Here is a 15,836-nt window from a genome sequence, read left to right as displayed (position 1 = left end):
AAATACAAAACCTAATTGATTACGAGGACAGTTCCTTGCCTAATTTAGAGTGAATCTTCACCTTAATTTCTCAGCTACTTAGGGAACTACTCTGGAGAAAAACAAAATAGCAGTGAACGAATTGTCCTTAAGGTCTATGCAAGGAAAAAAAGATTGCTTGAATGAAGTTAAGATGGTCACGGTGAAAATTCAACATTTAAATCTTGGGAGGTTACTTGCTTGTTGCACAGAGGGACCAAAAAGGTTGCTTGTCTATGAATAGTTGCCCAATAATAACCTTAATAAAATTATATTTGGTGAGCCTCTTCCATTTTACTCAATGTGAATGAAACATTGATGTAGGACTCCTTGAATTGTTTACAATTTAATATCTTGCATGGTTGATACAGATCCAAATAAATGCAGAGAAATTCATTGGAAGAAGCATTACTCCATCATACCTGGAGTAAATCGAGGGCTTCTTTACTTGCACGAGGATTCTCATATTGAATAATAATATCAAATTAAATAATTACGCCGTAAGGCGTTCCCTCTGAAATGAACTCCCCTTATTGTCTATCTGTCACCTTTAAATACCGTTAGATTATATGTTAGACGATTGAGAAAGGTTGAACCGTTGGATCACTGGAAGTCGGAGAGCCAGTTTTTAGACGAAAATGGCGATATGAAGGTCATCGACCTTAGCCTCAGTGCGCTTCTGGAACTCTTCTCCATCGATCCCAGGACTTTGGTGGCTTCCACTTCACAGTCTCACTCTCCTTCTTCAAGCCATTAATTCCTCAGATCATTGGATATTAACTGCTTTCGCAGAAATACCGGACACTCCCATTTTGGTGAGCTTAATATCCCAGTCCAGGAATTGGTATTATTGGTGTGATTTTTATTTCTTCTTCTTCTTATATGATATGCATTTCCCTCAGTAGTTGAATCAAATCTGTTTTAAAACTTTGCTGACCAGGATCCTCTGTCATATAAATTGTGTAACAGTAGTCACGATGATGAGCATGGCATTAATGTATGGAGGAAGCGCATCTGCGGTGAATCTGGGGCCTTCACTCTGCAAGGTTAATTCTGCCCTTAATCCCATTAGGAGGACTCCAAAGCAGCAGCAGAAGATGATCGATAATGCCCGTTTTACAACCCCTCCTACCTCTCTCAGGTTTTTAATTTTCTCTCATATAAAACTCACTTATTCATGCTTTCTTGTTTTTTCCTTAAGATTCTTCCATGCTGGGCTACTTGAGCAAATTGAATTCATTTTGAGCTACTTGAATTGAAATGATGAGTGGGCAATGTGGAATTAAGAAGTAATGGGGGGTTTTATTGACAGATCCACTTCCTCGTCCTTCATGAACTTGGGTTTGTTGAGATCAGAAGTGGACAAGTTCATTCAAAGTATACCAAGAAACAGCTGTGGCAGTGCGCTCTCCACTGAATGCTCAGTTGCACTCTCAATCGAAGCTTTGCGTTGGCTGTTCGGCGTTGTGGCCGTGTGAGTATGATTCCATTCATGTTGTGTTGTATTGTAGTTGCATAAATCTTTTTGATCCACATTGGTTGTGAGGGATGGTCACGCATTGGTTGTGAGGATTGGTCAGATACAGTTTAAAGTTTAGTTATAATGAAGTGGTGTCTCTTACTAACATAATGATATGGATAACAGAGTGGTATTGTCAATGAAGTGGTGTCTCCTACTAACTTAATGGTTGATCGGTTAAGTGAGTATGATTGCTTTCTTGGTCATCTTTCTTTTTGTGCAGAATTTGTGTAAAACAATGATTAGATAAGCCTTTCTTAGAGCATCCTGGATTGGTTTTACAGCTATACAATCCCCTCTCTAAAGATCAACTCAAAACTCTGCCAAGGATAAATTTGTTAATGACAATCTCTCTTAGAGCATCTCGGATTGGTTTTCCAACTATACAATCCCCTCCTCAAAAGATCAGCTCAAAACTGTGCTAAGGATAACTTTGTTAAGGAAAATCTCTCTCAAGTTCAAAACTCTGCTAAGGATAACTTTGTTAAGGACAATCTCTCTCAAGCCTACTGTTGAGACAAGGGGCTCCTTCAGAATGCTAACTAATTTGGGATAGGCAACCTCAATTTACTAGATTTTTCTACTACAGCAATCTGTTGAGCTTTTTAGCTTTTGCTTTCTGGCTGTTTCCAATTGTCAATATATTCCTCTCAGAAAATGGAATACCTCAAAGGCTCTCTTGGGGTTCATAATTTAATTTTTATTTCAGCTTTAGATCTTTATACACAAATGTCTCACGTTTTATTTGCTTTTGCTTTTGCCCGTTTCCAAAGGTCAGTACTCTAATTCAACTTTTATTTTTGGGACTCAAATAGTTGTTGAGGCAAAAAATGATTCAATTATGGTGTTGCAGGGTTTTGATGTTATCAAAGTACACAGCCATCGACAAATCTTTCCTCGTTCCACTGTTGGCCTTAGAGGCACTTGGAGATGTCATTTCTTGGATCGGTGACCAGGTACTTCCCAGTTGCAAAATTAGACAAATTCTAGTGAAGTGAACTGAGAGTTTAAACTTCACCCCACATTTGGATTTGTTTGTCTACATTATTACAGAGGTGATTATGGTTTGTGGATTGCCTTTTTGGCCTTCCTTGTTAGACTATTTTATTACATTCCTGGTGAGTCACAAGAACTCAAATGCCATTCTATTTTACTTACTTGGTCGTTCTTTCCTGCACAATATATTGAGTTGAATTGCATGACAGAACTGTAGTGTCTGAAAAACTTAATTTGTTGGGAACAGGGGAATTGGAACTGCCATTTTTATTTGTGTTACTGGTGATTATTGCTCCTTATCAAGCCATGAACCTGAGGCAAGTTGTTGTTTTCCTTAACAAATGATTGAATTGGTGTTTGGAAATGTGGATGGTAGTCTATGGGATGTTGTTGATTTGCAGAGGAACCCAAGCTAGAATGGTCATTTCCATAGCGGCTTCTGCATACTTGATCTATCAACACGTCACTAGGATAGGGGGTATTAAAAAGGCTTTTGATCAGGGAGTTTTTGTACCGACCATTGCTGCTGCGTGCCTTATCTGTGTGCCGTTCATATTCCTCGTTAAAGGGTATGTATTTTAATTTAACCAAGTGTCAGGCCTAAACAGTGCCATATTTGTAAAGACATCTTGACTCCCTACTTAAAATTTTCAAATTATTATTGTGCAAAATAGTACATGTAAGGTGGTGTGTAATAAAGATCTAGTATATAAATAAGTCCAAAAAGCTGCATGATCGACTCCTTGGGAGCCTTTTCTTGTTGGCAAATCATGTCAATTTGGATTGCATGAGAGATTGGTTGAGAAAATTAGATCGGCTCTTTCTGGATATGTTTGAACCTCCTTTGTCCTTTGCAAGGGTAGCTGGTTGGCTGACTTGTTGAAAGCACTATTTTTGTCCATGGAGACAAAAACTATATGACAAATATTTTAAAGAACATAAGGTTTTTTCAGTGGTCAAGCCATGCCTTTTATTCAAAGCTGCAGATACCATACATGCATTGATATTCCTCTGCTTTAAAAAAATAAAGGATCCTCTATATTATGAGAGTATACTGAGTTGGAGGGTTTTAAAATCCATGTTAAATAACTTATTTCTTTGCCTTTTATGCATCCAAGGCATGATCATACAAAGTTATCCATTATTCACAGTTCTGAAATATTATGGAGCTCATGTGCACAATATTTATTTTCAATTTTTTGATATTTTCTATCTGTTTTCTGTCAATTTTTTTATGTCGCTTAATCTGGCATCCTTTCTATTTTGATGCCAGATTTGTTACTGGATACAGAATCTACTTTCATTCTACTAATTTTGATATTTTCAATCCGTTATTCGATTCGATTACAACACATTCTATTTTCAATCCATTACATGATATTGTTGCTCCACATCCTGGATTGGTTTTACAGCTATACAATCACCTCTCTAAAGATCAGCTCAAAACTCTGCCAAGGATAAATTTGTTAATTACAATCTCTCTTAGAGCATCTTGGATTGGTTTTCCAGCTATAGAATCCCCTCCTCTCTAAAGATCAGCTCAAAACTCTGCTAAGGATAACTTTGTTAAGGACAATATCTCTCAAGTTCAAAACTTTGCTAAGGATAACTTTGTTAAGGACAATCTCTCTCAAGCCTATTGTTGAGACAAGGGGCTCCTTCAGAATGCTAACTAATTTGGGATAGGCAACCTCAATTTACTAGATTTTTCTACTACAACAATCTGTTGAGCTTTTTAGCTTTTGCTTTCTGGCTGTTTCCAATTGTCAATATATTCCTCTCAGAAAATGGAATACCTCAAAGGCTCTCTTGGGGTTCATAATTTAATTTTTATTTCAGCTTTAGATCTTTATACACAAATGTCTCAAGTTTTATTTGCTTTTGCTTTTGCCTGTTTCCAAAGGTCAGTACTTTAAAAAAGGCATTAGGCTTTTTTGAGTCATAATTCAACTTTTATTTTTGGGACTCAAGTAGTTGTTGAGGCAAAAAATGATTCAATTATGTTGTTGCAGGGTTTTGATGTTATCAAAGCACACATCCATCGACAAATCTTTCCTTGTTCCATTGTTGGCCCTAGAGGCACCTGGAGATGTCATTTCTTGGATTAGGTGACCAGTTTCTTCCCAGTTGCAGAATTAGACAAATTCCAGTGAAGTGAACTGAGAGTTTAAACTTCACCCCACATTTGGATTTGTTTGTCTACATTATTACAGAGGTGATTATGGTTTGTGGATTGCCTTTTTGGCCTTCCTTGTTAGACTATTTTACTACATTCCTAGTGAGTCATAAGAACTCAAATGCCATCCTATTTTACTTACTTGGTTGTTCTTTCCTGCACAGTATATTGAGTTGAATTGCATGACAGAACTGTAGTGTTTGACAAACTTAATTTGTTGGGAACAGGGGAATTGGAACTACCATTTTTATTTGTGTTATTGGTGATTATTGCTCCTTATCAAGCCATGAACCTGAGGCAAGTTGTTGTTTTCCTTAACAAATGATTGAATTGGTGTTTGGAAATGTGGATGATAGTTTATGGGATGTCGTTGATTTGCAGAGGAACCCAAGGGGGTATTAAAAAGGCTTTTGATCAGGGAGTTGTTGTACCCACCATTGCTGCTGCGTGCCTTATCTTTGTGCCGTTCATATTCCTCGTTAAAGGGTATATATTTTAATTTAACCAGGTGTCAGGCCTAAACAGTGCCATATTTGTAAAGCCATCTTGACTCCCTACTTAAAATTTTCAAATTATTATTGTGGAAAATAGTACATGTAAGGTGGTGTGTAATAAAGATCTAGTATATAAATAAGTCCAACAAGCTGCATGATCGACTCCTTGGGAGCCTTTTCTTCTTGGAAAATCATGTCAATTTGGATTGCATGAGAGATTGGTTGAGAAAATTAGATCGGCTCTTTCTGGATATGATTGAACCTCCTCTGTCCTTTGCAAGGGTAGCTGGTTGGCTGCTCTTTCTGGATATGTTTGAACCTCCTCTGTCCTTTGCGAGGGTAGCTGGTTGGCTGACTTGTTGAAAGCACTATTTTTGTCCATGTAGACAAAAACTGTATGAATAATATTTTAAAGAACACAAGGTTTTTTTCAATGGTCAAACCATGCCTTTTATTCAAAGTTGCAGATACCATACATGCATTGATATTCCTATGCTTTTAAAAAATAAAGGATCCTCTATATTATGAGAGTATACTCAGTTGGAGGGTTTTAAAATTCAGGTTAAATAACTTATTTCGTTGCCTTTTATGCATGCGAGGCATGATCACACAAAGTTATCCATTATTCATAGTTATGAAATATTGTGGAGCTCCTGTGCACAGTATTTATTTTCAATTTTTTTGATATTTTCTATCTGTTTTCTGTCAATTTTTTTTATGTCACTTAATCTGGCATCCTTTCTATTTTGATGCCAAATTTGTTACTGGATACAGAATCTACTTTCATTCTGCTAATTTTGATTTTATTCAATCCGTTATTCGATCTGGTTACAACACATTCTATTTTCAATCCATTATATGATATTGTTGCTCCAGTACACCTTCTGTCTTCTTAAAACAAGATAATACCACGGATTATATAACTCGCAATAAGTCGAGATATGCAGGTTGTTTTAGGCAATATCCCATTTTTGTTTATGAGCCTTTTGTCTTCTTAAAACAAGATAATACCACGGATTATATAACTCACAATTGTCAAGATATGCAGGCTGTTTTAGGCAATATCCCATTTTTGTTTCTAAGCCTCTGTGACTTCAATTCTAAATGATTTTCCATATAAAACAAGTAATTTTTTCTTTCTTTATTGAGAAAGAACATATATTAAGTTTATATATAATATTATGGTGAAGTTAAATATTGAATTAGTATAAAGATAATTTGTTTATGATATAAGGATCTATTTTCTTATAGTAATTGGATTATTATTAGTTTTTACTGAGGTAGGACTTTACAATATAAAAAGCTTATTGACTTATTGAACAATGTAATTATGTAATGTTTAATTTTCAAAAACAAATATTTATTATTAGTTTTTACTGAGATAGGATACAGTTTAAAGTTTAGTTATAATGTAGTGGTGTTTCTTACTGGATAACAGAGTGGTATTGTCAATGAAGTGGTGTCTCCTACTAACTTAATGGTTGATCGGTTAAGTGAGTATGATTGCTTTCTCGGTCATCTTTCTTTTTGTGCAGAATTTGTGTAAAACAATGATTAGATAACCCTTTCTTAGAGCATCCTAGATTGGTTTTACAGCTATACAATCCCCTCTCTAAATATTAGCTCAAAACTCTGCCAAGGATAAATTTGTTAATGACAATCTCTCTTAGAGCATCTCGGATTGGTTTTCCAGCTATACAATCCCCCCCCTCTAAAGATCAGCTCAAAACTCTACTAAGGATAACTTTGTTAAGGACAATCTCTCTCAACTTCAAAACTCTGCTAAGGATAACTTTGTTAAGGAAAATCTCTCTCAAGCCTACTGTTGAGACAAGGGGCTCCTTCAGAATGCTAACTAATTTGGGATAGGCAACCTCAATTTACTAGATTTTTCTACTACAACAATCCGTTGAGCTTTTTAGCTTTTGCTTTCTGATTGTTTCCAATTGTCAATATATTCCTCTCAGAAAATGGAATACCTCAAAGGCTCCCTTGGGGTTCATAGTTTAATTTTTATTTCAGCTTTAGATCTTTATACACAAATGTCTCAAGTTTTATTTGCTTTTGCTTTTGCCTGTTTCCAAAGGTCAGTACTTTAAAAAAGGCATTAGGCTTTTTTGAGTCATAATTCAACTTTTATTTTTGGGACTCAAGTAGTTGTTGAGGCAAAAAATGATTCAATTATGTTGTTGCAGGGTTTTGATGTTATCAAAGCACACAGCCATCAAAAAATCTTTCCTTGTTCCACTGTTGGCCTTAGAGGCACCTGGAGATGTTATTTCTTGGATCAGGTGACCAGGTTCTTCCCAGTTGCAAAATTAGACAAGTTCCAGTGAAGTGAACTGAGAGTTTAAACTTCACCCCACATTTGGATTGTTTGTCTACATTATTACAGAGGTGATTATGGTTTGTGGACTGCCTTTTTGGTCTTCCTTGTTAGACTATTTTGCTACATTCCTGGTGAGTCACAAGAACTCAAATGCCATCTTATTTTACTTACTTGGTCATTCTTTCCTGCACAGTATATTGAGTTGAATTGCATGACAGAACTGTAGTGTTTGACAAACTTGATTTGTTGGGAACATGGGAATTGGAACTGCCATATTTATTTGTGTTACTGGTGATTATTGCTCCTTATCAAGCCATGAACCTGAGGCAAGTTGTTGTTTTCCTTAACAAATGATTGAATTGGTGTTTGGAAATGTGGATGATAGTTTATGGGATGTTGTTGATTTGGAGAGGAACCCAAGCTGGAATACTAATTTCCATAGCGGCTTTTCCATACTTGATCTATCAACACATCACTAGGACAGGGGGTATTAAAAAGGCTTTTGATCAGGGAGTTGTTGTACCGACCATTGCTGCTGCGTGCCTTATCTGTGTGCCGTTTATATTCCTCGTTAAAGGGTATATATTTTAATTTAACCAGGTGTCAAGCCTAAACAGTGCCATATTTGTAAAGCCATCTTGACTCCGTACTTAAAACTTTCAAATTATTATTGTCGAAAATAGTACATGTAAGGTGATGTGTAATAAAGTTCTAGTATATAAATAAGTCCAAAAAGTTGTATGATTGACTCCTTGGGAGCCTTGTCTTCTTGGAAAATCATGTCAATTTGGATTGCATGAGAGATTGGTTGAGAAAATTAGATCGGCTCTTTCTGTATATGATTGAACCTCCTCTGTCCTTTGCAAGGGTAGCTGGTTGGCTGACTTGTTGAAGCACTATTTTTGTCCATGGAGACAAAAACTGTATGAATAATATTTTAAAGAACACAAGGTTTTTTTCAGTGGTCAAACCATGCCTTTTATTCAAAGTTGCAGATACCATACATGCGTTGATATTCCTCTGCTTTTAAAAAATAAAGGATCCTCTATATTATGAGAGCATACTGAGTTGGAGGGTTTTAAAATTCAAGTTAAATAACTTATTTCTTTGCCTTTTATGCATGCGAGGCATGATCACACAAGGTTATCCATTATTCACAGTTCTGAAATATTGTGGAGCTCCTGTGCACAGTATTTATTTTCAATTTTTTGATATTTTCTATCTGTTTTCTGTTCCCACCAACACGCAATGCTGCATCTCCATCACTCTAGAATAGAAACTTGACATCTGGAATTGCAGAAAAATGATATCAATTGGAAGGCCTAGCTGCAAAGCATTTCTGGGGTGTGTAAAGCAATTTCAACAAAAAACGTCTAGCAGTGGGAAACATTCTAGGGTACTTGATGTTTTACTAGCTTAAAATTATAATTAAATTAAATCAAAACTTTATTATGAAATAATATAAAATTAGTATAAACCTGACTTACAATGATGGGGGCTTACATACACAATGTCGTGCTGTTCCAAAGTTGGGATTCCTCAATGTTTAGCATTAATCAACATGCCATTTGTTCCCTTCCATTCAAAAGTTCAAGTTGGTTTCCTGATCAAGAAAGATTGATTGCATCCCTCCTTCTGAGCAACTCAATAATGATAAATGACCGAATTAGCACTTCAACATATAAAAAGCAGAATTGTGAAAAACATATGTTTTATAATGTTGCTTCTCGCCCATGCTTTTGTTCTCTTTAGAAAGTGATGTGCCTAACATTTCTCCAAAGGGAAATTTTGACAATTTGCCAAACTAGTGCAGCTATAAAGACAACCAAAAATGTTAAAAATGAGTACTATAAAAGAAATTGTCTTATGTGTCATGCAACAAGATCAGAACCGTCTTGTCAATAATCAAGCTCAACAAGATCAGAACCGTCTTGTCAATAATCAAGCTTAACATACTAAACTTTTAACGCATCCATTCATGCTATCAAAGCAATACAGAATCTTGTATGAAACTTACCAGAGGTGAGCCTGCTCCACATGAAGAAGCTATGAGACAACTGACATATTCTCAACATGTTTCTCCTTATTTCCGCATGTCACAACTTCTAGACCAATAGAGGATAGTATAGAGAAGCATTCAAGCTACTCCCAAATAGTGCTCAAACTTCATCTTGTATTACCAATAATCCTGACAAGAGCACGTTCCATTCCTACAATGGTGAAAACGTATAACACCCCTTACTACAATTTCACGTCCAACAATCTTAGAAATAAACTTAACAGCATTGTGACAGTCACCACATACACGAAGGTTCTTTATTATTCGAATAGGGGCCCCAGGAGGTGTGCTCATAAGCCCAAATGCAATGGCTAGCTTCTCACTGTGATGGTAGAGGACATGTTCCTTATGTTCATCCTCCATATCGTGGAGGACAAAGTTTGTGTTCGGTACATAACCTGCCTCCTCCATTGGCCCAGCCAATGTATTCAACATTGCATGAACTTCCTCTATTTGTGGGTGTGATCTATCTTCTGACATGAATGCATGTACTCTATTCTTGACCTCAATCCAGTTGAACCCTGGCTTCTTTTTAGCGTCTCTGTCTTTCATCATTTTTCTAACCTTGGCTGCATCATCCCACCAGCTAGCTATATAATAGATATTTGAAAGCAGCACATATGCAGAAGTATTTTGCAGCTCCAAATCGAAAAGCAATTGTGCGACACGCTTTCCAATTTCTATATTGCTGTGAACTCTGCAAGCATTGAGCAGTGCCACCCAGATACTGACATCAGGTTCAAATGGCATCTTATTGATGAAATATTCTGCCTCGTCTAGCCAACCAGCACGACCAACAAGGTCAATCAAGCAGGCATGATGATCCATTCTTGGTGTGATGTTATGTTCGTGCCTCATGGAATGAAAGTAATAATGTCCTCGATCTACTAGACCTATATGGATGCAAGCAGAGAGAACACCAAGGAAGGTTATGGCATCTGGCCTAATGCCTGTTAGTAGCATTTGATCAAAAAGTCTCAAGGTTTCCACCCCATCCCCATGCTGAGCATGACCAACAATCATTGCATTCCATGAGACAACATCACGCTCAATCATCTTCTCGAAAACTTTCCGTGCATCTTTTATGCCTCCACATTTGGCATACATAGTAACCAGGGCATTGACCACAGACATGGGTGACTCAAACCCCATACAGAAAATGTGGGCATGGATGTGTCTTCCATGCTCAAGAACTGCTAGGTTGGCACACGCACTAACAATGCTAGCAAAAGTTGCCTCATCTGGCTTCAAACCAGTGTGTTGCATTTGACAAAAGAGTTTTAGAGCCTCTTCACTATACCCATGCTGCACATACCCTGCAATCATTGCATTGCAGGAGATCACATCTTGTTCAGGCCTTTTTTCTAACACTTGACGGGCATATTGTAGGCTGCCAGATTTAGCATACATGTCTACAAGAGCACTTCCAATGAACATATTTGAGTCAAAACCAGTCTGGATAATGTGGTCGTGAAGTTGTTTACCTTCTTCAAAAGCAGGTAAGCTGGAACTTACACTAAGAATGTTTGCATAAGTGAATTGATTCAGTTTCACACCTATCTGTTTCATTTGGAAACTAAGCTTTAAGGCCTCCTGATAATGGCCATTATGTGCATATCCTGCAATAATTGCATTCCATGAGATTAAGTCTCATTCCTGCATTTTATCAAACACACATAGTGCATATTCTATGGTTTGAGTTTTGGCATACATTGTAACAATAGCATTGCACACAGAAACTTGGGACTGGAATCCACTTCTAATAATGTACGCATGGACCTATCTGCCAAACCTCAAATCAATGAGAATAGCACACGCATTGACGACACTGACAAATGTCAACTCATTTGGCTTCATACCGGTCTGGTGAATTTGATTAAAAAACCTTGTAGCCTCGTCTGCTTGCCCATTTTGGGCATATCCTGCAACCATGGCAGTCCAAGAAACAATATTTCGAATCGGCATTAAATAAAAAATTTGGCGTGCACCATCTACTCTCCCACATTTGGCATACATATCAACAAGAATAGTCCCAACAAATACATTTGACTCAAATCCAAGCTTAACAACCGGTCCATGAATTTTCCTCCCATATCCTAAATCCACCATGCATGCACTTACAACGCTGGCTAAGGTGAACTCATCAGGTTTCATGCCCATCCATTGCATCTGGCCATATAAATCCATGGCTTTAACCTGATCACCACATCGGGTATATGTCGCAATCATTGCATTCCAGGAAACTATGCTACGTTCATGCATTTTGTCAAACAAACACTGTGCATTTTCCACATACCCACATTTTGCATAACGTGTAAGAACCGTAGTCCATGAACAAACATCTCGTTCAGGCATTGTGTCAAACACTTGGCATGCATCCTTAATTATCCCACACTTCACATACATGTCAATCATACAATTCCACAAATAGATGCTTGGCGCAAAGCCGGTTTTAACCATATGGCCATGAACCGTCTTGCCCTCTGCTAGGGCTCTGCTATTTCTGCACTCCAGCAAGCGACGAACATAAATATTAGGATCCACCTGAACAAACCTGCAATATGTAGAATTCAGAACACCTATATCATGGCTACTTCCCTGTTCTTCTTTGGGATAATCTTTGAGAGCATAACCAAACTCTCTCCGCTTATTCACCCAGTACCTACACTCTAGATGAAACACCAATGTATTCAAAATGCTTCTCTGAGTATGATGATGGTGTCCGAGTTGTTTTAAACAGGTGAAATTCTGCTATGAATTTCACCTGTTTAAAACAGCTCAGGCACCATCATCATACTTAGAGAAGAATTTTGAATACATTGGTGTTTCATCTAGAGTGTAGGTACTCGGTACAAGTAAAGTTAGCTTCATGTTTTCACCCATAATGATTGCCTGGTTCGTGACCAACATCATGATAGGACAGTATAATATTGTGAAATATTATCCTGGAGAATTCAAGGCATTCAACCCATATTATATATACTATTACTTTCATGAATATCACTAATAAAGATGGGTGATGCTTGGAGGTGTAGTCTTATGTATATCGGGTATTGATTATTCACATTATGATGTGTGTCTCATTTTATCATATAGTATACTTGGAACTGTTTTCTAACTCAATTGATAAATCCATACCAATGATTTTCTCAAACAAAATTCATAACTTCATCCCAATTATTTATGTTAAAGATATACAAATAGAGACACTAACATCAGTGCTTTGTTCTGACTGGATTCAGGTGCCGAGGCCATATTTGCAGACTTGGACCATTTCAACAGGAAATCAATCCAGGTCCAAGCTATATGTCAAGGATAGAATTATTAGTATTTCATCATACTTGCATGCTTCATCCTCCTTAAGTTTTAGTACCATAATGAGAAATTTGGGTTGTTTGTTGCAGCTTGCTTTCTGTGTGTTGGTTTACCCATCTCTGCTTATCACATATACGAGACAAGTGGCTTATTTGATAAAAAACCCAGGGGACATAGGCTCTACATTTTACAAAGCAATACCACAGCCTGTGTATTGGTCAATGTTCATTGTTTCCACTTTAGCAGCCATTGTAGCCAGTCAAGCATTGATTACAGCAACATTCTCAATCATAAAATAGTCCATGGCTCTTAGCTGCTTCCCTCAAGCTTGTTTTCCACCACAGGGATGAAAAATGTTGCCTTATTTCATATCATAATGTATTGATATTCAGTATATAATGAAAATTCTAAGCATTTACCATGTTTTAAATATGCATTCATTTTTAAATTTATGGTAGATTATCTATGCTTTTATTTAGCAAACATGTTGCTCATCAATCTAGGGTGGAGACTAATGAGCATGCATGACCTTTGAGTCTATATAGACCATATGTATGAATCATGATTTGAAATCTTGGCATTGTAGAAGAAGATTACCAAAGTTCTGTGATTTTTAGGTTATCATTAGATAGGTAAAAGATGGACAAGATGTCACAATATGTTTTTAAATTATGTTTTGGAAGAGGTAAAAGTTTTGAGAGCGTTTTCAATTTACTTCAGTTTTGATAGTGGACATGTGAGCTGGGCTATATGGAGATAATTAGAGCTATTTAATCTTGCTCATTGTTTGGTGAATTTGAGATTCAAAGTTTGTCTACCAAATGTTTTACAGCAAAATTGACAACATTGGCTAGCTTGCTGCTTGAATTTGCATCAGCTCTTGAAACGTTACCACTTATGGATTACTAGCAGAGAATAATAGCATATCTATGGTTAGATATTTTATTTTTCTTACTTATATTGTTACTGGTCTTGATGGCGTTGTTTTGGTTGTGGCGAGTTTTAAGAATAATTGATCACGCTCCTTTGGAAGTGACAGCCCTTGATGCTCAATTGTGATGTAAAATATAGGAAGATAGAAGCCTTTGCATTGTTGTATTGATAATATGTTGTTTTTAATGACTTTTGGGACTTGGAAAAACTTGTTTCCTTCACTGGTGAGAATATTAGAAGGATAATCTATGATAAATAGTGCACGTGACATCGTTTACACAAAATAATTTGCTTATACTACCCTTCACTCTATTTTTTGCTATCTCTGAAGGCGTTTATCTATCATTTGTATTGAATAAGGTACCACAGGGAGGTTGGTGTCCCTTCCTAATTGCAACAATTTTTCTAACCATAATGTTCTCTTGGAACTATGGAAGGCATAAAAGTGTAAATATTTAGCACGGAGAAAACTCAGCATAGAAGGTTTGAATGGATTGCTTGCCAGGGTGAATTCACGTGTACCGGGAATTTGTTTCTTATGTAGTGACTTTATTTCCGACTTACCACCGATTATTGATAATTATGTAAAGAATGTGGGGTCTCTGCATGAAGTTCTTGTCATTGTCACCATAAGAAGGGTTCCCGTCAAGACAGTGCTTTTGTCAGAGAGATTTATGGTTGGAAAACTAGAGCTAAAGGGTGTATATAATTGCATAGCCCAATATGAGTACAGTGTATGTGTTACAGGCCCAAGCCACCAAACAACACTTTTCCCATGTTGGGTGCCTTCAAATTCTGAATCTAAGAAGCCCCATAGGAGCAACAAAATGAAAATGATACCTAGAAAATCACTCTTCTTTCCTAGCCACCAATCCTAGCAAGGCTTAAGGAGGACCAATGATAATTATAAGGATCCCATGCTTCCACTATACTCTCTATTTCTTTATGATCCAATATGTTTCTCATCTTATCTTTCCATTTTGTTTTGAATGTGGAGTCTTTACAGCCTGCAATATAGTATGCTCTAAGCCCTTGTAGCAATATTCAAAATGTGGCTACAGTTGCTTTACAATATCTGTAGATGAGGGTATGTCCCCTTTGTCTGCTATGGCGGAGAGCTGGGCTCTTGCTATGGGTACCCCATAAAACTCACCCTCATATGTCAGTTGCAGTGTCTTATTTGGGGACAAGAACATAGGTCCTTGAGCTGCAGCCATGGTATTAATACCAACCCACTTTTGACTTCTTCCTTGCTTGGTAGCAATTTACAGAAAACTTTGTACCCCAACAACCAGTATGCTCGAAACTTGTTCGTATCAGACACTAATATATCTAGGGTTTTCAAATGGGTATCTATGAAATTTTGGAAAAGAAATTTAAGCATTTGGCAAGTTTTGGCCTACTACTCATAAACATCAATCCGAAAAAGGGGTATGTGTTGTAGTAATTGTAAATGAGTAAACATTTAAGTTTAGTTTTATATGAAAAAAGATTTAGTATGCATAATGAAACATTAAATTAAAATAATAATAATAAAACAGTTTAATTGACATCTCATATGAACTTAGTAGTGAAAAATGTCATTTTAATAGAGTTCTGGCAAGTTAAGGAATTTGTGCATCCCTATATCTACGAAAATTTCACCGAGAGTTGAATTGGGATATTAAAAACACATTCGAGGTTTTATCCAAAAGAAAGTTCATGACATCTCATATGAAGTTAGTAGTGAAAAATGTCATTTTAATAGAGTTCTGGCAAGTTAAGGAATTTGTGCATCCCTATATTTACGAAAAGTTCACCAGAGAGTTTGATTTCAGCAAGGAGTTTGATGGCTTTCACTTGTATTTTTCGAAACACCTAGTTGACAGAACCATGTAGTAGGAAAAGGACATTTAATTTTTACTCTCACGATGGTTTGTGATAGCTAGCAACCTTGTGTGCCCTCTTTAAAAGTGACAATTCATTCTTAAATATGTAACATATGGAAAAACAAAATC

The 15,836-nt window shown here is 36.7% G+C and overlaps 2 protein-coding genes and 1 pseudogene across 3 annotated transcripts; 2 read left to right on the top strand and 1 right to left on the bottom strand.

Annotated features, from left to right (window-relative positions):
- The first annotated feature begins 633 nt into the window (after positions 1 to 633).
- On the top strand, positions 634 to 3,130 carry LOC149149919 (cold-regulated 413 inner membrane protein 2, chloroplastic-like). The gene is made up of 7 exons (XM_089439319.1): positions 634 to 833; positions 991 to 1,159; positions 1,331 to 1,492; positions 2,391 to 2,485; positions 2,593 to 2,655; positions 2,781 to 2,850; positions 2,935 to 3,130. Exons 2-7 carry the CDS (start codon positions 996 to 998, stop codon positions 3,113 to 3,115), a joined length of 735 nt encoding a protein of 244 aa, XP_089295445.1. The 5' UTR covers positions 634 to 833; positions 991 to 995; the 3' UTR covers positions 3,116 to 3,130.
- Positions 3,131 to 4,187: 1,057 nt separating this feature from the next.
- On the top strand, positions 4,188 to 8,172 carry LOC149149918 (cold-regulated 413 inner membrane protein 2, chloroplastic-like). 2 transcript variants are annotated; one of them, XM_089439320.1, is made up of 4 exons: positions 6,844 to 7,494; positions 7,599 to 7,663; positions 7,789 to 7,858; positions 7,943 to 8,172. In XM_089439320.1, the coding sequence occupies exons 1-4, from the start codon at positions 7,376 to 7,378 to the stop codon at positions 8,121 to 8,123; spliced, it is 435 nt and encodes a 144-aa protein (XP_089295446.1). In that variant the 5' UTR covers positions 6,844 to 7,375; the 3' UTR covers positions 8,124 to 8,172. The 2 variants fall into 2 exon arrangements, 1 of the variants encoding a protein (XP_089295446.1); XR_016262509.1 differs by lacking the exons at positions 6,844 to 7,494; positions 7,789 to 7,858; positions 7,943 to 8,172 and adding an exon at positions 4,188 to 4,641 and having other exon boundaries at positions 7,599 to 7,670.
- A 1,536-nt stretch (positions 8,173 to 9,708) lies between these two features.
- LOC149149917 (putative pentatricopeptide repeat-containing protein At3g23330 pseudogene) lies at positions 9,709 to 15,056 on the bottom strand (annotated as a pseudogene).
- Between the last annotated feature and the right edge of the window lie 780 nt (positions 15,057 to 15,836).

This window comes from Pinus tabuliformis, chromosome 9 (assembly GCF_031772625.1).
Source record: "Pinus tabuliformis cultivar Carrire ecotype Pingquan chromosome 9, CPIR1, whole genome shotgun sequence".
In the NCBI taxonomy this organism is placed as follows: Eukaryota; Viridiplantae; Streptophyta; class Pinopsida; order Pinales; family Pinaceae; genus Pinus; species Pinus tabuliformis.
The sequence above is the reverse complement of the archived record's forward strand: the minus strand, read 5'-3'. Positions and strand labels throughout refer to the sequence as shown.